The sequence below is a fragment of the Heptranchias perlo genome, chromosome 8 (genome assembly GCF_035084215.1).
Source record: "Heptranchias perlo isolate sHepPer1 chromosome 8, sHepPer1.hap1, whole genome shotgun sequence".
NCBI classification, from domain to species: Eukaryota; Metazoa; Chordata; class Chondrichthyes; order Hexanchiformes; family Hexanchidae; genus Heptranchias; species Heptranchias perlo.
The window spans coordinates 75,540,611-75,562,524 of NC_090332.1; the positions used below are offsets into that span (position 1 = coordinate 75,540,611).

Sequence of the window (21,914 nt, forward strand, 5' to 3'; positions counted from 1 at the left end):
CACCCCATCACCCCTGTGATCGCTGACCCACATTGGCTCCTGTTCCAGCAGCGCCTCGCTTTTAAAATTCTCATCCTTGTTTTCAAATCCCTCCATGGCCTCGCCCCTCCCTATCTCTGTAACCTCATCCAACGCTACAAACCTACGAGATCTCTGTACTCTTCCAATTCTGGCCTCTTGCGCAACCCCCACTCTGTTTGCCCTACCATTGGTGGCCATGCCTTCAGCTGGCTAGACCCTACACTCGAATTCCGTCCCTAAACCTTTCCGCCCCTCCGAGATTTTAAAAATAAATGTTTTAATTTGTTTTTCAGATCTCTTCTAAATCTTCAGCAGAAGAGTCTTGTCAGTTCAAAGTTCACTCAGAATATCAGAGCTCTAAGCCGACTGCCCAGGCTGCAGGACGGATCACAAGTGCAGACAGCACGGGTGGACTGCTGGACACAGAAGGTGCGAGAGATGTGTGGCCTGAGCCTCCCATTGCACGGGCCTTGTTCCCCGGTCAAGCGTTGCCCCACAGGACCCAAGGGGTCGATGACTACCAGACATTTGTGCCGGCTGCCTCCGTACCGGACCTCCACTCCATGCCGGTCCGTCCACTGTACAGTGGCCCCAGCAAGCCATGCAGCTGTCTCACCGCGCCCGCTGTTCGGGAGCGTCAGTGTGGGGGCACCGATCGCAGGATCGTGAGGCGGGCCAGCAGCGCCGGGGAGAGCCGCTCGGCTTCCCGACGCCCGTTGGGCACAGAGAGCGAGCGGGGCTGCCCGACGACGGCGAGAGGTCCCGCCCCGCGAAACTCTGCTCGTCAAAACGCGCGCTGTGGCGCTACGGAAAGATCCGAAGGGCCGGGCGGGGAAGCGGCAAGCGAAACGAAGCTGTGGGCGGCCGACATCTTGGGAGTCGACTCCGGCGAAGGTGTCTCTGAGAGCGCGCCGTTCGCCGGCGATGAGAGATTGGCGATCGGGGGGCGGGGCTTCGCCCGCGGTCCAGGCTTCGTGACCTGTTCGGGTTTCCAGTCGGACGGTCGGGCTGAAGAGGAAGACCTAGACTCCGGCCAAAGCCACACGGACGTCGGGTCCCAAGGGAGGTGGGGGAAGAGAGCCGGCCCTGCTCGCATCACCGAAACCCGCCCCGCATCCGGGCAGAGTGCCGCAGCTTCGCCCAAGCGGGAACTGAATGCCGTCGAATGTCTGGACAAGAGGCTTGCGCTGTCGGAGAAAGCGTACAAGAAGTTGAAGAATGATTGTGAAGAATGCGGCGAGAGGGACAGCTTCCTGGGTCCCGACAGCGACTTGGGCTCTTGCGGCCTGGGCGGGTTTGTTTCTGAGGAGAGCCTTCGGTTCAGCGGGGACGATGCTTCCGATCAGAACCACTCGACAGAGAAGAGCGGGTCAGGCTGGAACGACAGCTCCTCCAACTCTGCATCGCGCGAATCAGTCCCGGACAAGCTGTCGGAGGAGGTGGACGAGATCTGGAACGATCTGGAGGACTACATCAGGAAGAGCGAGGAGACCAGGAGGGACCGGCTGCCCGCAGCCTTCCCGGTCAGTGAGGACGATATTACTGGACCGGCTGGCTCCCGGGATGGCGGGCGGACGAGGCTGCCCGCTTGCTCCACCCATGGGAGCCCCAGCTTGATCGAAGCGGTGAAGAGCAAACCCGGCAGACTGAGCGGCGACAGCTTCAGATCCAACGATGGTGAGCAGAGGGGGGGGGGCTCGGCGCCAACCTCAAGCGCCGCCTCCTTCGTGGACGGTGAGGGGGTCGAGGCAGAGAGCCTCGTGGGCAGTGCCAGCACCGAGACAATCATCCAGGAGCTGGATATCATGGATCGAACCAAACGCAGGGTCTATTATATGGCCCGGCAGTATAGCCAGAAAATCAAGAAGGCCAATCAGCTCCTCAAGATGAAGAACCCAGCAGACCAAGCACCGTCTGACCAGCCCAAGAGGAAGTGCAAGGACCTGGCAGCTATTCTGGAGGAAAAGAAACAGGGCGGCACTGCCATTGGTACGTAGACCATCTCCCAGCCTCCTGTTTGACCCTGAGCTGAGCTTCCGACCCCATATCCCCTCCATCGCCAAGACCGCCTACTTCCACCTCCGTAACATTGTCTTCCTCCCACCACCCCCCCCCCCCCCCCACCACCCCCCCCCCCCCCCACCACCCCCCACTCCCTCAGCCTACCTGCTGCAACCCTCATCCATGCCTTTGTTACTTCCAGACTAGTTCAATGCTCTCCTGGCCGGCCTCCCACCTAGCACCCTCTATAATCTTGAGCTTATCCAAAATTCTGTTGCCTGTATCGTAACTCGCACTAAGTCTCGTTCACCCATCACCCCGTGCTTGCTGACCTACATTGGCTCCCGGTCAGGCAACGCCTCGATTTTAAAATTCTCATCCTCATTCAAATCCCTCTGTGACCTCGCCCCTCCCTGTCTCTGTAACCTTCTCCAGCCCTACAACCCTCCAAGACCTCTGTGCTTCTCCAATTCTGGCCTCTTGCGCATCCCCAATTTCCATCACCGCACCACTGGCGGCCATGCCTTCAGCTGCCTAGGCCCTAAGCTCTTGAATTCCCTCCCTAAACCTCTCTGCCTCTCTACCTCCCTCTCCTCCTCCTTTAAGATGCTCTTTAAAACCAACCATATTGACAGTCATTGGTCACCTGTCCTGATTCCCCTTATGTGGCTTGGTGTTAAATTATGTCTGATAATTGTTCCTGTGAAGCACCTTGGGATGTTTTGCAATGTTAAAGGTGCTATATAAATGCAAGTTGTTGTCTGTTCTTGTCCTTCTATTTGTGCATTTGTATTTGGTTCTGTTAACTGCAGTTCTTAGACTCCTTTCCCTTCTGCCTGTGACAAAGTACAGAAGCTGTTAAACCATTGAGTGCAGGCTGTAGCAAAGTGGCCCCTTGTTGTCTGAGAAAGACCAGCCTCTCAGATTTTCTCCTGAGAAACTTGGAAGCTATCTGTGGCGATCTCTCGTAGATTAGACAATCTTGATAATTCAGAGCCCAGGTCCATTTCTCATTCAAGGATGCTACAAACGGCAGGAATGTCCTCTTTAGAGATAAAGAAAAGGAAGACTTGCATTTATATGGTGCCTTTCACGATCCCAGGGACATCCCAAAGTGCTTTACAATCAATGAAGTACTTTTGAAGTGTAGTCACTGTTGTAATGTAACCAATTTGCACCCAGCAAGGTCCCACAAACACCAATGAGATAATGAGCAGATCATCAGGTTTTTTTGACGTTGGTTAAAGGATTAATATTGACCAAGACAGCGGGGAGAACTCCCATGATCCTTTTCAAAATAGTGCCATGGGATCTTTTATGTCTACCCGAGAGGGCAGATGAGGCCTCGGCTTAACGTCTCATCCGAAAGACAGTACCTCCTGACTGTGCAGCACTCTCTCAGTACTGCACTACGGTGTCAGCCTGGATTATGTGCTCAAGTCTGGAGTGGGGCTTGAACGAGGCGAGAGTGCTACCAACTGAGCCACGGCTGACACTTAATGGGAGCAATGTAACTGTGCCATTTCCTGTTGGAGATTGATAGTGTTACCATGGGTGATTTGGTGATCACTTTGGTTTCCATGGTCTGCTGGGCATGCCGAGATTTCCCACTTGTACATGATAGAAACGTATAAAAGGGATGAGAATAAATGATCAGACCCTTCAAACACACTCCACTAGCACACAGTGCAAGCTCACACACCAGATAACCACACCATCTCCTGAAAGAAGGTAAAAGGAAAGAGGGAAAGAAAAACTGCAGCCGATTCTGAAAATTCCTCACCGACTCCTAGAGCATTCAAACAAGGCTTGATAACTCGTAATCCCAGCTAGCTCTTTATAACTGGCAATATTCCATTAATTCAGGAACTTGTCAAATTCCCTTATCAAGGACTATGTTGAATCAATACCACTACATCTCAGCAGTAGTATAAAGTAATCTAGACTGCAGTGCCTGTTCTCGGTGAGATGAGTGTCTAGCATTATTAAATATCTCTTGGATCCTGCATCACTGGTCTTGCTATGTAACTGTATAATCCTGTGCTAATGGTTATTGTTATCCAAAGTCCTGCAGAGGTGCACAGAGTCACTGTACGATGAAATGATGTGCTGTTTGATTTTAGAGGATGTGAGGCAGTGCTGTGTGTAATATCAACCAAACTGGTACCCTGTAATGTGTACCTCCATTAAACCAAGAGGTGATTAAATTCAGTGTTACTCCAGCAATATTAGAGTAAATTTATCACTGCCTCACGGAGGTCCTCCTTTCTAAATTACACACTTACCTGAATAATCCTGTTAGTATGGTTTGTGTTTCCTTAAATCCAAATTGGCACAGTAAATAGTGCAGATGGAAGCAGAAAATTGCAAAGGGACATTGATAGATTAAGTGAGTGTGCAAAACTGTGGCAGATGGAGTTCAATGTGGGAAAGTGTGATGTCATCCACTTTGGGCCTAAGAAAGATGAATCAGAGTATTTTCCAAATGGTGAGAAGCTGGGAACTGTGGATGAGCAGAGAGATTTAGGGGTCCAAGAACAGAAATCACTGAAAACTAGCAGACAGGTACAAAATATTATTAAAAAGGCTAATAGAATGTTGGCCTTTGTCTCGAGGACTGGAATACAAAAAGGTGGAAGTTATGTTGGTTATATGAAGCTCTGGTTAGACCCCGTTTAGAGTATTGGGTTCAGCTCTGGGCACCGCACCTCAGGAAGGATATGTTGGCCTTGGAAGGGATGTAGTGCAGATTCACCAGAATGATACTGGGCCTAAAAGGGTTAAATTACGAGGACAGGTTGCATAGACTAGGCTGTAGTCCCTTGATTATAGAAGATTAATGGATGATCTAATTGAGGTGTTTAAGATGATAGAAGGATTTGATAGGGTAGTTAGAAAGAAACTATTTCCTCTGGTGGGAGAGTTCAGAGCAAAGGGGCTTAACCTTAATATTCGAGCTAGGCTGTTCAGGACTGATGTCAGGAAGCACTTCTTCACACAAATGGTGGTGGAAATCTGGAAAACTCTTCCCCCAAAAAACTGTTGAGGCTAGGGCCATTGAAACTTTCAAAACTGAGATCGATAGGTTTTTGTTGGGCAAGGGTATTAAGGATTACAGAACCAAGGCAGGTAAATGGAGTTAAGGTACAGATCAGTCATGATCTAATTGGTCATTAATCTAATCTAACAGGCTTGAGAGGCTGAATGGTCTCCTCCTATTCCAATGTTCCTATAAATTTGCTGACTATTCCAATAGGATTGTCCAAGATGTACTGAAGTTTTAATTCGACTTTATAAACATCAGAAAGAATGATTGCAAGAAGCAACATGTCCTGTCAATTCAACTTCATTGTATAGTTTTTTTTAAAGTGGGTATTATTTTTCAGCTTACATTTGTTTTAATGATTTAACATTCGATTTTCTTTTTATCAGGTGCTCGAATTGCTGAATACTCCCAGCTGTATGACCAGCTCCTGTTCAGAGAGACTCCCCCTAGATCATCGGCCAACGTGTTGACAGACGATGGTAGTGAGGTTTGGGCCCAGAACTCGACGCGGGCCGTGATCTCCACTCGCCCATCCCAGGGGCATTGTCTGGGCGCGGAGGACTGGCTGCTCCATTCCACCTACAGTAACGGGGAGCTGGCGGACTTCGTCGCCTGGCCGGATATTCAGGGACTTGCAGCCAAATATGCCTCCCCAGAGAAGAGTGGGACTGAAGGGCGACTCCAGAGCAGAGGGGCGTTGGCTGGTTCAGCGCCCTCCGTGGTCGTGGCCTGCCCGCTGGTGCCAACACAGCAGCGGTGGAGTGCCATCATCAGCCCGCCCGACGAGACGAGCTGCCTGGCGGCGTACGGCTACAGCTCTCTGGGACGCAGGACGAGCGGGGCCAAGCCACGAGGGGCCTCTCTGTCCTCTCCCTCCGTGGCGGCGAGCCGCTCCTCCGACTCCATCGACCGCACTTCCGACAGGGAGCCGCTCTTCCCCAGCCGGGATACGGCCTCCGACAGGCCCCATGACATGAGCCAGGAGGCCGAGCAGCCGGCCCTGACCTTGCGGGATTCGCGGAAGGTCCTGGTGGTCAACAGGATTCCGCCGCTGGACGCCCAATCGGCCACACGGAACTACTTCGCCAACTTCAACGACACGGGGGAGGATGATGAAGACTACGTGGAGATCAAGTCCGAGGACGAGGATTACGAAGACCTGGACGAGGGATCCCTCGCTCCCGACCTGCCCTTCCGGCCCAACGGCAAAGCAGAATCCACCCCCGAACTCGGCGACTCGCGTTCAGCCAGTGCCCCCTGCACCCCGCTGTCGGGCAGTGATGCCAGCGCGGCGGGCTCCCTGGCTGTAGTGGCGGAGCCTGACCAGCTGAGCCATTACCTGTGGCGGGAGCCCACTCCCAGCCAGCAGAACATCGTGCAGACTCTGCGGGACAAGTTCCAGTGTCTCAGCTCCAGCAGCTTCGCTTGACCATTCTCCGGAGTTGGGTTCTGGTCATGAGACTGAAGAGAAAAAAAAAACAAAGGGAAACCATAATGTATTAACACACCACTTGCGAGCTCCTCCGCTACATCTCCTGCTATGCTCCCACCCTCTGCTACTGCTACCCGAGCCAGCGAACCTTTGTGTTAAATAGTATCTAGGTTGGGGCAATGAGCAAGATTCGCAAAAAAAAAATGCAAATAAGGGTTTACTTTTGTATATACAGGGAAACACTGGCAGAACCGTGGCCAGAAAATGCAAATATATCTCAAATGCTGTGAGGACTATGGGTGGTGATGTGTTCCTCTGGGGGGTTTCAAGACTGGTTCTGGGTTAGAATTGGTTGCTGTTGCCTCAGGTGAAGATCTTGCGTTGACTCCATTCTTACTCGGGATGCTGGTGTGTATTGGGGAATGATCCGAATGGAAGAATGATCCCATCCTCAAGAGTTCGAGCTCCTGAGTTTGAGTGTGACTGATTTACACGTCTAGTCGCACAAACTGGGGAAGGAGCAGTTTGGCCAGGATGTGATTTTTTTTTTTCCTCTGTTGAGACGGGTGTGGGATCATTGTTGAAATTTTGAGAAATGTACTGTAACAGCGATCGAAATAAAGAGGGAAAGAGTGCGGGAAACCTGAACTAAGACAGAAAGCGTTGGAGATACAAGGTGGGCTCCTCGATCTGTCTAAGGAGGAAGGAGGCCCACACCTGACTCATTCACCTGTCGTTTCCCAACCAGCCTGCTGTGCGTTTCATCAATTTTTTGTTTTTACGACAACAGCTGGGTTTACTGGTGTAAACAGAATGTCATGTGACTGACCAGTGACCAGCCGGAAAACGGGACCTCACTAGACGACAGGACCTGCACCACCAAGCTTCTGGTTATCCAATAAAATCACTATTGTATGCTCACCTACATTTTATCTTCTCCACCCCTCCCCCACTCTCCCACCCCCTTTCCCCATTGCCCCTTATGATATTGCATCAAATGAATCGATTCCTAATACCAAAACACGAACATTAAATGCCTCCAGGCTTCTCCACCTCACTTGTGCTAGATAGCCATCTTTCTTCAAGTCCCCATCTCATCTCGGCAACTTAAACTATCGAGCTTCCCGGTTACCACGTCACTTTTTTTTTACAGATAACAGCACCTCTGCCCCCCCCCCCAGGAACAGGCAGAACTTCACACGAGCAATCTGTATTCTGGGGGTAAGAGCGGGGAAAACTAACTACCGAGGGAGAGGTATTCCTTAATTGGCATTGCAGGAACAGAGATGCTGATATCCTGTCACAAACTAAACAGCTGCCACAGTTGTCAGGACCGCCATTTTGATGTGAGCGGTCTTTGCATGTTGGAACACAGACAGCTGGTTAGGAGCAGGTGGTACCCATTGCAGTTGATAGTACCTTTTGGAGGAATGAGGGAATGCACCATTTAAAAGCCAAGTGCAGATCTCTGATACTAGGATGTGAGTTCCAGACTTGTACATTTTTGGTTCTGTACGTTCCGCACAGTTACTTCTAGACTTGCAGTAAGAGCAACGGTTATGGAAAGCTAGAAGCTGTTCCAATTTACCCCCTCTCCTTTCCTCTAACCCACTTTTTCCTGTAAAGCTAATTTATTATTCTGAGTCCAGTTGCACTAGTATAGGACTTGTTTCCAGGCCCCTCCTCTCTGCTAGTCCACCCACCTCCATTCTAGTCCCATGAGGGTTGACGATTGCCGATGGTGTGATCTCCATCAGATTGGTCAACTGTAATCAAAGCCCATCTCAATGCTCGGTGAAAGGCAGTGTTTAGAATCCATGATTGATTCAAAAATGGAATCTCCATCTCTTCGGTGTTCCTCAGGAAAGTGCTGAACACTTGTATGTGTTCACGTCTAAGATAGTCGAATCTAGATCCAATACATACCCGATTCAAGCATGGCATTCAAATGGGCCAAGCCCTTTCCTAGTCATTTGTGTAGAATTGTTCCCTGTTGGGTAGATTTATAATGCTCAGAACACAGCATCCCAATATCATCGAGAGCCCACTGTTTAGTTTAGAAGTCAGATCCCTACAGGTTAATGTTTCTGTTTGTACCGCAACCATTTAATTGTTGGTTTAACAAATTCCATTGAAAAGTCTTAAGTTCTCCCTGTGTCTACAGTTAGTAGAAATGCTCGTTTTTTGCATTTTATTTTGGTGTTTGGGGGGGGGGGGTGGTGCAGGGAGGAGTGGAGAAACAGTTGTTCATTCATCATGAATCAACTCCATTTGTCTATTGGTGAGTCAGGTAGTGTTGTGGAATCTTCTAGATAGCCATACCACAAAGGTGCCCAAAAAGATTGTGCGGATCTGCACCAGCCTGACCCTCGACCCTTGACCCACACAGTGTACCCGCTTAGTCAGTGCACTTCCAGGATGTGATCGGGGAAATGAGTGCCATGTTTATATCTGTGCTTCCTTTCAAAATATGTAAGCAATAGCTGTACATTGAACTAGACTTTAGGTGACATTACAGCGTATGACTGTGTGCAATATGACTCCCAATGTTTGGTTTCCATTGCAAAGTTGCCATTTTCTCACTACTTCATCTATGTAGAAAGCCAGACAACCAAATGGTGAGTTTTTTTAAAAAAAAAAGACAAATTGCTTCTGTTTTTAAGCAATAATGAGATGCACTTGATGTAGTAACTTAAGTGTGAGCTTTCATTGACCTCTAATTATGAAAACCAGTAGACAGGAACAGACTTCATGAAGAGAAAAGTTTGAAACTTGTAAATTTCGTACCAAGTATATTATTTTTAAAATAACGATAGGTCAATATTTTATTGTAATTCTCCTTCATTGGAAGTTTGCTGTAGGTTAATATGTTAAAACGAGAATCGTTGAACTGGAGAGGAGAGATCCTGACATTGTATTTTGGAATAATTGTTATTTTAGGATCTCTTGAATTACCTGTTTAATTTTCTAATGTCATTCCTTCAGAAGCTATACTGTACAAAGCGCATTTCCAGGAACTGATCTGCAATGGTAAGGGATCATTGGCAAATTCACTTGCAGTTCTGACATTTGGTACTTGAGGTAAATTTGTCCAGTGTTAAAACTGAAGTGACTGTTGAGTTGACCAACTTGTTAATAAAAAAAAACTATCTCAGAAACTCGGGTTCTAATGTCTTGTCCTATGGATGAGAGATTGAGCTAAATAATGACTTCCAAGAACGAATTTGCACTTTTTATGGTTTATTTTGTAAAGATTTACTGAATGTTGAACATGTAGCAAAATGATTTTAAAAAAATTGATGCTCGCTTTATTAATTTTACTTTGCTCAAAAAAAGCTGAGCCTAATGCATGCCAAATCACCAGGAATAGTTCGAACATTTCATGTTACTTTTTTAAAAATCTGGATTGACACATTGCTGTGCACTGTACAGAAATGAATCATTTGAAATAAATAACTGAACTGTTCAGGTACTTGTCTGCCTTGCTTTTTGTTGAAGGTTTCTTAAAATACATTATCTAGAACACACGAGGGAGAAACATCAACTTGCATTTATACAGCGCCTTTAATGTAGTAAAACCTCCCAAGGCGCTTCACGGGAGCGATTATCAAACAAAATTTGACACCGAGCCGCATAAGGAGATATCAGGACAGGTGACCAAAAGCTTGGTCAAAGAGGTAGGTTTTAAGGAGCATCTTAAAGTAGGTAGAGAGGCAGAGAGGTTTGGGGTGGGGGGGGGGGTGGAATTTGAGCTTAAGGCCTAGGCAGCTGAAGGCATGCCCGCCAATGGTAGAGCAATTAAAATCGGGGATGTGCAAGTGGCAAGATTTGGAGGAGCACAGATATCTTGGAGGGTTGTAGGGCCTGGGGAGGCTACAGAGATTGGGGAGGTGGGGGGGGGTTGGGTGGTGAGGCCATGGAGGGATTTGAAAACAAGGGTGAGAATTTTAAAGTCGAGGTGTTCCCGGATTGAGAGCTAATGTAGGGCAGCGATCACAGGGGTGATGGGTGAACGGAACCCAGTGCAAATTAGGATACGGGCAGCAGAGTTTTGGATGAGCTCAAGTTTATGGAGGGTGAAAGATCGGAGGCCAGCCAGGAGAGCATTGGAATAGTGGAGTCTGGAGGTAACAAGGCATGGATGAGCGTTTCAGCAGTAGATGAGCTGAGGCAGGGGCGGAGATGGGCAAAGTTACGGGGGTGGAAGTAGGTGATCTTGGTGATGGAGCGGATATGTGGTCGGAAGCTTATCTTGAGGTCATATAGGACGCCAAGGTTACAAACGGTCTGGTTCAGCCTCAGACAGTGGCCAGGGAGAGGGATGGTGTTGGTGGCTAGGGAATGGAGTTTGTGGCGGGGACCAAAGACAATGGCTTCGGTCTTCCCAATATTTAATTTGGAGGAAATTTTCGCTCATTGGACAAGCGGTGTGACAAATGAAAGACAGTGGGAGGGGTCAAGAGAGGTGGTGGTGGTGAGGTAGAGCTAGGTGTCGTCAGCATGTGCAACCTGTTGTGGTTTTGGATGATGGTGCCGAGGGGCAGCATCTGGATGAGAAATAGGAGGTGGTGGGGGGGGGGGGGCGGCAAGGATAGATCCTTGGGGGACTCAAAGACTCCAATACAGCAAATGTAAATGTCTGGAAGCAAATTTATACAAATCTAATTGCCTGTGGCACTCCCCGGTCAATTAATGAATACAAGGAGGCTTTTTATGTTCAAGATGATCGAGTTGGCAGACTCTAGAAACTCACTCCCTGGTGCCACCTAGTGGTCAGAGTCTGCAACTACAGTGTGATTTGACATAGGACAATTGATGAGCAGTTTACAATGGGAAAAGATGACAAAAGTGTGATCAGAAATAGTGGTGCTAGGAAGTAAGGTTTGTGGACAGGAAGTGCACATCTTGCACAAGGTTTTGAATAGTGTACAGACTGGCTGATTTTTCTTCAATGGTGTGCAACCTACAGTACACTCCCTCTCCAATGGAGACTGGTCAAGAAGGTACGAGCCCATGGAATCCAGGGTGCCTTGGCACTTTGGATACAAAACTGGCTTAGTGGCAGAAGGCAGAGGGTGATGGTCGAAGGTTGTTTTTGTGACTGGAAGCCTGTGGCCAGTGGGGTACCACAGGGATCGGTGCTGGGTCCCTTGCTGTTTGTGGTCTACATTAATGACTTGGATATGAATGTAAAAGGTATGATCAGTAAGTTCGCTGATGATACAAAAATTGGTAGGGTGGTAAATAGCGAGGAGGATAGCCTCAGTCTGCAGGACGATATAGATGGGTTGGTCAGATGGGCGGAACAGTGGCAAATGGAATTTAACCCGGAAAAGTGCGAGGTGATGCACTTTGGAGGGACTAACAAGGCAAGGGAATACACAATGAATGGGAGGACCCTAGGCAAGACAGAGGGTCAGAGGGATCTTGGTGTGCAAGTTCACAGATCCCTGAAGGCGGCGGAACAGGTAGATAAGGTGGTAAAGAAGGCATATGGGATACTTGCCTTTATTAGCCGAGGCATAGAATATAAGAGCAAGGAGGTTATGATGGAGCTGTATAAAACACTGGTTAGGCCACAGCTGGAGTACTGTGTGCAGTTCTGGTCGCCACACTACAGGAAGGATGTGATCGCTTTGGAGAGGGTGCAGAGGAGATTCACCAGGATGTTACCAGGGCTGGAGCGCTTCAGCTATGAAGAGAGACTGGGAAGATTGGGTTTGTTTTCCTTGGAGCAGAGGAGGCTGAGGGGTGACATGATTGAGGTGTACAAAATTATGAGGGGCACAGATAGGATGGATACTAAGGAGCTTTTTCCCTTCGTTGAGGGTTCTATAACAAGGGGACATAGATTCAAGGTAAAAGGCGGGAGGTTTAGAGGGGATTTGAGAAAGAACTTTTTCACCCAGAGGGTGGTTGGAGTCTGGAACTCACTGCCTGAAAGGGTTGTGGAGGCAGGAACCCTCACAACATTCAAGAAGCATTTGGATGAGCACTTGAAATGCCATAGCATACAAGGCTACGGACCAAATGCTGGAATATGGGATTAGAGTAGACAGGGCTGATGGCCGGCGCGGACACGATCCTCTATCCGTGCTGTATAACTCTATGACTCAATGCTGCACAAGTTGCAATTGATTTGTACAAAAAGCTCAAGAACTACTTCATAAAGAACTATTGACTTATTTTGTGGTTGAATCTATATACTTTCATTCTAAATATGTGAGGTTAAAAATTCCATCTGTCCAAATCCCTGCACTGGAGTTCCCATGGGGCTTTTTAAGGGGCGGAGCCACAGCTCATCTGCAAGGCTATTGGCATGGAGGGGTTGTGGGTGGGGCTAGGGGGCAGGGACTCCTTATGTTGAGAAGAAACGTGCCAGACTGTCGCTTGGTGCACGTGGGCTCTCGCTAATGAGGGTCCAGGCCTGGATGGTGGCCTAGAATGTCAACCCACACTTTCTTCCCCCCCCCTCCCCCACCACCCCCCCCCCCCCCCCCCCCCCCCAACCCAAAGAAAAGAAGTTTAAATTTGTTTCTTTAATCGCAATCCCACCCACCCTGGAAACGGCAGTGAGCAGACAATGGGGGAGAAGATGGGCACCTGAGATGAATCCCCAGTGCCATGGCCACGCACCATGGTCACTGAAGATAGGTGAATGCCCTCTGGCCCTGCAGACTCTGGAGGGGTAATTGGCCATTGATGGGCACAATCCTGGTGTGACTGTCTGGATCAAGGAACAGTAGATTTTTGGGCATTCAATGTCTTACGAAAATAAAATGAAACTGATTGAGAAGGCTCCTAGCCCTGCAGTCCAATGACCACTGTTAATCTGGCCAAACTCTTTTTATTCATTCATGGGATGTGGGCGTCGCTGGCAAGGCCAGCATTTATTGCCCATCCCTAATTGCCCTTGAGAAGGTGGTGGTGAGCCGCCGCCTTCAACCGCTGCAGTCCATGTGGTGAAGGTTCTCCCACAGTGCTGTTAGGAAGGGAGTTTCAGGATTTTGACCCAGTGACGAGAAGGAACGGCGATATATTTCCAAGTCGGAATGGTGTGAGACTTGGAGGGAAACGTGCAGGTGGTGGTGTTCCCATGTGCCTGGTACCCTTGTCCTTCTAGGTGGTAGAGGTCGCGGGTTTGGGAGGTGCTGTCGAAGAAGCCTTGGCGAGTTGCTGCAGTGCATCCTGTGGATGGTACACACTGCAGCCACTGTGCGCTGGTGCTGGAGTGAGTGAATGTTTAGGGTGGTGGATTGGGTGCCAATCAAGCAGGCTGCTTTGTCCTGGATGGTGTCGGGCTTCTTGAATGTTGTTGGAGCTGCACTCATCCAGGCAAGTGGAGAGTATTCCATCACACTCCTGACTGGTGCCTTGTAGATGGTGGAAAGGCTTTGGGGAGTCAAGAGGTGAGTCACTCGCCGCAGAATACCAAACCTCTGACCTGCTCTTGTAGCCACAGTGTTTATGTGGCTGGTCCAGTTAAGCTTCTGGTCAGTGGTGACCCCCAGGCTGTTGATGGTGGGGAATTTGGTGATGGTAGTGCCATTGAATGTCAAGGGGAGGTGGTTAGATTCTGTCTTGTTGGAGATGGTCATTGCCTGGCATTTGTCTGGCGCGAATGTTACTTGCCACTTATCAGCCCGAGTCTTGCTGCATGCAGGTACAGACTGCTTCATCTTCTGAGGGGTTGCGAAAGGAACTGAACATTGTGCAATCATCAGCGAACATCCCCATTTCTGACCTTATGATGGAGGGAAGGTCATTGATGAAGCAGCTGAAGATGGTTGGGACTACGACACTGCCCTGAGGAACTCCTGCAGCAATGTCCTGGGGCTGAGATGATTGGCCTCCAACAACCACTACCATCTTCCTTTGTGCTAGGTATGACTCCAGCCACTGGAGAGTTTTCCCCCTGATTCCTATTGACTTCAATTTTACTAGGGCTCCTTGGTGCCACACTCTATCAAATGCTCCCTTGATGTCAAGGGCAGTCCCTCTCACCTCACCTCTGGAATTCAGCTCTTTTGTCCGTGTTAGGACCAAGGCTGTAATGAGGTCTGGAGCCGAGTGGTCCTGGCGGAACCCAAACTGAGCATCGGTGAGCAGGTTATTGGTGAGTAAGTGCTGCTTAATAGCACTGTCGAGGACACCTTCCATCACTTTGCTGATGATTGAGAGTAGACTGATGGGGCGGTAATTGGCCGGATTGGATTTGTCCTGCTTTTTGTGGACAGGACATACCTGGGCAATTTTCCACATTGTCAGGTAGATGCCAGTTTTGTAGCTGTACTGGAACAGCTTGGCTAGAGGCGCGGCTAGTTCTGGAGCTAGTGCATAAGTTACACAAGTTACTAGATATAAACATAAGGCTTTTTTTAATGTATATTATGAAGCACCCTGGGTGAGTTGGAGAAAGATGGTGGTTCACAAAAGGCCAAGGATTCCCAAATGCAACTGTTCCTAATGGAGCGGAAAAGGTATCTCTCTCTCTCTCTCTCTCTCCAGAAAATACAAATGGAAATCTGAAATTACAAAGCAAAAATGAACTTCAAGTCCATCATTATCTGAAAACAGACGGGTGAACATTTTCAGTATCAATGCTGTGCCAGAACAGGAAGTCGGAATTTAAAAAAAGAGGAGGAAGAGGAACTGACAAAAGTCAAGACTCTGTTCACTAACTATTTCCATACAACAGTTTAATAGCCTCAAACGACTTTTGAGTTAGAAATGGGTGGATGATAAAGGGTCAGAGCTCGAGTTTGTGGGACACTGAAGAGGTCAGGAGAAGAGGAGGGAAGTGGCAGAGGCAGCTGCTCGGATGGTCTTGATGTAAGAGATGAATAAATCCATGAACTCCTCTTGGTTGGCATTGGAGTGAGAGAACAGGTTTGAAGGGAATGTTGCTGATGGAGATCTAGGAAGTGTGGGTGGTTTTGGCTGCGGAGAGTGAGACAGTTATTATGGAGATTGTTGACTAGGTTGTTGGGCGTCAGGTAAACTCCTCTGAGGTGTGGGGGTGAAGACCTTTTCAAGAACATTGCCTCAACCAATGGAAAGAGACCCAGAATCCCACTCTGGTTTAACTTACCCCTCAGATCCAGCTCTAGTTAACACTTTACTCCAGCTCTGGAACCCGAAACATAACCCACAGGTCATTCTGCCTACAGTGATCACGCTTCACAAAGTGGTGTCAGCCCTGACTCAGTGGTAGCATTCTCGCCTCTGCGTCAGAAGGTCGTGGGTTTAAGTCCCGCTGCAGAGACTTGAACCCATTAGCCAGATTGATGCTCCTAGTGCACTACTGAGGCAGTGCTGCACAGTCGGAGGTGCTGCCTTCTAGCACGATGTTAATCCAAGGCCCCTTGTGCCCTCTCAGGTGGATGTAAAAGATCCCACGGCACTATTTGAAGAAGAGCAGAGGAATTCACCCCAGTGTCCTGGCCACCATTTATCCCTCAACCAACATCAAACAGATTATCTGGCCATTTAACACATTGCTGTTTGTGGAATCTTAGTTGGCAAATTGGTTGCCGTGTTTCCTACATTACAACAGTGACTACACTTCAAAAGTACTTCAATGGCTTTGGGTCGTCCTGAGGACTTGAAAGGCACTAAGTAAACGGAGGCCCATTCACTCATTCAACAGGAGGCATAATGAGAGAAATTGGACAGTTGGGAGACACCTCGGGGTGTGTGAATAGCTGAGGCAGTGGGGGAGAGGTGGTAGAAATGTAAGTTGAAAAATCTGGCTCAGCGGAGCAGGCTCCAGCAGCCCAGGAACACTGTAAAGTCGACTGGAAAAGTTACTGATGTACAGTAACAGTGGTGAAGTAATCCATACCTGTAGGACACCAACTGGTGAGTTAAACTGCCTCCTATCTTACCTTTGTCTTGGATGCTGGTTGGTTTTCTCTGTGGAGGGGAGCCTGAAAAAGCTTCCACTAGCCTTTGTGCCTGGTCACCCTCACATCAGAGAGTCTGAGAGGGGCAGGCAGCTAGGCCAAAGGGGGTCTAAAAAGGGACACGAGAGGGATCCATTGGATGCTCCTGGTCTGCGGGCTGCTGTTTTTGGACAGTCCCCAGTGCCGGGGATTACCCCCACTGTAGACCTCCTAGGTTGGCTTCTGCCCCATGATTCTGGGCACTGGCCTCGAAGAAGGGGTTTAGGCTTGGGTCTGGGTCTGGGTTGTGCTAATATCTTGATGTGAATCCACAAATCCGGGCAGGGTCAGGTCATGGTATGCCCCGTGCACTTTGGGTGTACTGTGTCTGACTGGAGGGGGCTGGGAAATGGAAAAGAAGAATATCAAGGTCAATATTTCTACTCTACCTCATAATACTGCATTTGAACATTCAGGAAGATTACTACAGCTGGTCCTAGATGTCAGCCATGGCTCAGTGGTAGCCCTCTCACCTCTGGGTCAGAGGTTGTGGGTTCAGGTCCTACCCCAGAGACTTGAGCTCATAATCCAGGCTGACTCCCAGCGCAGTACTGAGGGAGTCCTGCACTGTCAGAAGTGCCTTCTTTCGGATGAGACATTAAACCGAGGCCCCGTCTACCCTCTCAGGTGGATGTAAAAGATCCCCGTAGCACTATTTGAAGAAGGGCAAAGGAGTTCTCCCCGGTGTCCTGGCCAATATTTATCCCTCAACCAACATCACTAAAACAGATTATCTAACATTGCTGTTTATGGGACCTTGCTGTGTGCAAATTGGCTGCCACATTTCCTATATTACAACAGTGACTACACTTCAAAAGTACTTAATTGGCTATAAAGCACTTTGGGACATCTTGAGGTTGTGAAAGGCGCAATATAAATGCAAGTTATTTCTATTGGGGCTGGCCCTACACAGTGCACAGTATGTGGAATTTGCATTTTCAAAACCTTAACCTCACAAGATATCTGAAACAACAGCAAGAAAATCAGAATGTTGTTCACTTGGCGTGAGCTGGGAGACCTTTCCACCATCGGCAAAGTGGTAGACTTTAGATTTCAAAGTTGATTTAGAGTCAGATGTGTCAACATTAATATTTGTCTTTTACCCAATGATCTGGTGTTGCAGAAATTACCACTAGAATCAGAAATATTCTTCATACTGTTTACAAGGACACTTAGGTGATGCATGAGGGTGGAAGTGTTCTATTGCTACGTGACATCTTAGAAAGAAATTTATCAAGCCCACTAGCAGCAGAAGGAGGAGAGATTTGATGTGTGACTGTCTATCCAGTTACCTGTCCACATAACATGATACTGCTCAGGGGTAGCACTCTCCCCTCTGAGTCAGAAAATTGTGGGTTCAAGTCCCACTCCAGAGACTTGAGTACATAATCTAGGCTGACACCCCAGTGCAGTACTGAGGAAATGCTGCACTGGTGGAGGTGCCGTCTTTCAGACGAGACTTTAAACCATCTGTCCCCACAGGTTGATGTAAAAGATCCCTGGGCACTATTCAAAGAAGAGCAGGGGAGTTCTCCCCATGTACTAAACACTTATCTCCGTTCCCCAACCCCCCCCCCCCAAAACACATTATCTGGTCATTTAAGAATATAAGAAATAGGAGTGGGAGTAGGCCATACAGCCCCTCGAGCCTGCTCTGCCATTCATTTCCCCTAGAGTCCAAAAATCTATCTATCTCAGCCTTGAATATATTCAACGACTCAGCATCCACAGCCTTCTGGGTTAAAGAATTCCAAAGATTCACAACCCTCTGAAGAAATTCCTCCTCATCTCAATCTTAAATGGCTGACCCCTTAACCTGAGAGTATGCCCCCTAGTTCTAGACTCTCCAGCCAGGAGAAACAACTTCTCAGCATCTACCCTGTCAAGCCCCCTCAGAATCCTATGTTTCAACGAGAGCACCTCGCATTCTTCTAAACTCGAGAGAGTATCGGCCCATTCTACTCTATCTCTTCTCATAGGACAACCCACTCATCCCAGGAATCAATCTAGTAAACCTTTGTTGCGCTGCCTCTAAGGCAAGTATATTCTTCCTTAGATAAGGAGACCAAAACTGTACACAGTACTCCAGGTGTCGTCTCACCAAGCCCGGTACAATTGTACATTTATCTCATTGCTGTTTGTGGGATCTTGCTGTGTGCAAATTGTCTGCCGCGTTTCCCTATAAAACAACAGTGACTACGCACCAGAAGTAACCCATTGGCCGTGAAGCAATTCGGGACATCCTGAGGATCTAAAAGGTGCTATAGAAATGCAAGTCCTTTTTTCAGCTACTGGGTCTTTTCTAAGTTTCTAGTCCTGGGTTATTTTGGCTTTTGCATCTGAGATCAATCATGGATGAGTCCCAACTCTCTGTACCTTCAAGAATATCAATCCTTGCCTTCAGATTGAAGTAAGCTTTTGGTAACAGCCCAGGGAAAACCAAAAACCAAGCCTTCTGGTAATTCCTTTTAGCTATTGGACTGGGCCCTGCCCCAAATGCCAGACTTGCTGCTTGGCACAGGCTCCTATACCCACCCTTCCGGGCCCATTCATTTTGGGGCCTAAGAGACGCATTAGCTATAAAGCTCATGAGTTGTGCCTTGAACAGCACACCTCGAGACTGCAGGAATCAGAGTGACAAGGGGGTGAAAATATAAGGTAGCTGCATACAGATCAAATAAAGAATTTAGGAGGAATTTCTTTACTCAAGGGAGTGGTGCGAATGTGGAACTCGCTGCCACATGAAGTGGTTGAAGGAGATAACATTGATGCATTTAAGGGGAGGCTTGATGCATACACGAGGAAGAAAGGAATAGAGGGAAATGGGGAGCAGGGCGAGAAGAGGTAATTAGAGTGGGAGGAGTCTGGTATGGTAAGTAAAGACTGGCACAGACCAGTTGCGCCGAATGGCCTGTTTCTGTGCAGTAGACTCTCTGTAATCATAGAGCACAGAAGGAGGCCATGCGGCCCATTGAGTTCTTTGAAAGAACTGTCCAATTAGGCCCTGCTCTTTCCCTATAGCCTGAAAATTTTTTCTTTTCAAGTATTTATCCAATTCCTTTTGAAAGTTACTGTTGTATCTGCTTCCACCACCCTTTCAGGCAGTGCATTCCAGATCATAACAACTCGCTGCGTAAACAAAATTTCTCCTCCTTTCCTTTGTGGTTCTTTTGCCAATCATAAGTGGCAGCTTGGCTCGGCTGATAGCTCTACTCTAGGACTCGAGCACATCATTCGGGTGTCACTTCAGGGAGTGGATGATGAGAAATTCTGACTGGGACTGCTCCTTGCATCTCCTTCCTCCTGCTGCCATCAAAGAGGGTGGTCAAAGCAACGGCCCATCCCTATCGTTCTTGCCTCCACTATCCTGAGTGATGCACGATACCATCTTGGTGGAAGTGGGACCCACTCTCCTGGTTTCCAAACGGCAATCTTAAAATAGAGCTCGCTCTTCACAAATTGGGTGGTCTTTGGCCAGAAGGAACCCCACTTCCCCTCCGCATCCTTACCACTGGAGGTGCCAGCCCTCTTTATGCAAATTACCTTGTTCCTGAGATTGGGGGTGAAGGCTGGCCAGACCAGACTGGCGGCTGGAATTCCACCCCTTCTCCATCACCACACTTCCATTGGCGGAGTGGTGCTGTAGGCATCTCAGGTGCTAAATGTTTTCTTGCTGCAAGGAAGAACAACCTCCTCCTCTTGTGAGGTGACACCATGGGGGATCTAACAAGTGAGGAAGTTAACCTCCTTGCTACCCACGTAACAGTGACGTCCATCACCTCTTTTTTTCGATCTGCTCTTTTTCTTATCCAAAACTCTGCTGCCCTAACCCTGACTCGCACCGAGTCCTGTTCACCCATCACCCCTGTGCTCGCTGATCTACATTGGTTCCCGGTCCACCAATACTTCCAATTTAAAATTATCATCCTTGTTTTCAAATCCCTTCATGTCCTCGCCCCTCCCTATCTCTGTAACCTCCTCCAGCCCTACAACCCTCCGAAATCTCTGCATTCCTCCAAATCTGGCCTCTTGTGCATCCCCAATTTTCATCGCTCCACCACTGGTGGCCGTGCCTTCAGCTGCCTAGGCCCTAAGCTCTGGAATTCCCTCCCTAAACCTCTCTGTCTCTCTACCTCTCTCTCCTCCTTTAAGATGCTCCTTAAAACCTACTTCTTTGACCAAGCTTTTGGTCACCTGTCCTAATATCTCCTTTTGTGGCTCAGTGTCAAATTTTTGTCAGGTTACACTCCTGTGAAGCACCTTGGCTTGTTTTGCTACATTAAAAGCGCCATATAAATGTAAGTTGTTGCTGCTCCTCCTCACCATCTTCACATTGCTCCTCCGGCATGATAGCCGCATCACCCAGCAGAGAATCAAAGCGATTCTTGGTAAGCAGAGCATGGGAGTTAAGATTCCTGAACCTACGTCTGCATTATTATCTGAAAAAGGTCTTGTTCTACAAGACGATTAATCACATGTTTGTGCACCAAACGTTTGTGGAAAGGAGAGACAGAAATGGAAAAAGTGTTTGCATCCCGTCTCATTTTGTGGCTGGAATGCATAATATTAAATTAGGTTTGCATGTGATTCATAGTTTTAAATGGTGAAACCCATTATGTATAATGCAGCATATTTCAAAAAGAAGGTTACTCTGGATTAGTGCTGGAATGCTCAATCTGCCTTAACCAGCAACACCCTCCAAGAGTCACAGTGGGAAATCTCCCTGCTCGTGTTTACAAGGGTCTCAGGGGGGATAAGGCTCCCCCATGGTACCTGATGATTGAAGGTCGTTTCATTCGCAGTTATCCTAGTGTCTTATAGAATAAAATCTTACAGCACAGAAGGCGGCCATTTGGCCCATCATGCCTGTGAAAGAGCTATCCAATTAGTCCCACTCCCCTGCTTTTCCAACAGCCCCATCAACTTGTCCTGTCACCTTCAAAGATCCATGTATGTGAACCCCCATATGTCTTTTCGATTGTTTTGTGGCATCTTGTTGGAGAAATTATCTTGTAAGTGGAAGACCCGATGAGGAAAAGAGAAAATAACAACAAAGTTGGAAAATGACGCTCCACTGGCAGATCTCCCATGGCGTTACTCATATTATCTGGCGTTTTGCCAAAGACTTAACATGATAGGGGTTTTCCAATCCTTGGGGGGGTTCCAGGCCTCAACTGCTCTTCCTGTCAGCTCTGTTCCAGCCCTTGATTACGCTCTGTGTTAAAAGAATGGCGTCATAGCTCTGCCCTTCGCAGCCGTGCCCTTTTGTTCAGCTGTCTCTGGAACAATTTTTTTGGCTTTTATTTTCTCCACCTTATTGAGTCTATAACATAGGAACAGGAATAGGCCATTCATCCCTTGAGCCTGTTCTGCCATTGACTTAGATCATGGCTGATTTGTACCTTAACTTCATTTACTCACTCTTGCTCCATACCCCTTGATACCCTTAACCAACGAAAAGCTATCAATC

General features: G+C 48.2%; 2 protein-coding genes across 5 annotated transcripts in view; both read left to right on the forward strand.

Annotated features, from left to right (window-relative positions):
* The window catches only part of LOC137324719 (pleckstrin homology domain-containing family G member 1), a 185,836-nt gene extending 175,870 nt beyond the window's left edge, over positions 1 to 9,966 (forward strand). For all 4 annotated transcript variants that reach the window (XM_067989351.1, XM_067989350.1, XM_067989353.1 and 1 more), the window contains 2 exons: positions 315 to 2,010; positions 5,455 to 9,966. In XM_067989351.1, the coding sequence (XP_067845452.1) occupies positions 315 to 2,010; positions 5,455 to 6,497 (2,739 nt within the window). In that variant the 3' untranslated portion in view covers positions 6,498 to 9,966. The remainder of the gene's footprint in view (positions 1 to 314; positions 2,011 to 5,454) is intronic.
* A 6,378-nt stretch (positions 9,967 to 16,344) lies between these two features.
* mthfd1l (methylenetetrahydrofolate dehydrogenase (NADP+ dependent) 1 like) overlaps positions 16,345 to 21,914 on the forward strand; it is a 171,023-nt gene continuing 165,453 nt past the window's right edge. The window contains exon 1 of the mRNA XM_067989356.1: positions 16,345 to 16,361. The gene's annotated coding sequence lies outside the window, so the exon portion shown is untranslated. The remainder of the gene's footprint in view (positions 16,362 to 21,914) is intronic.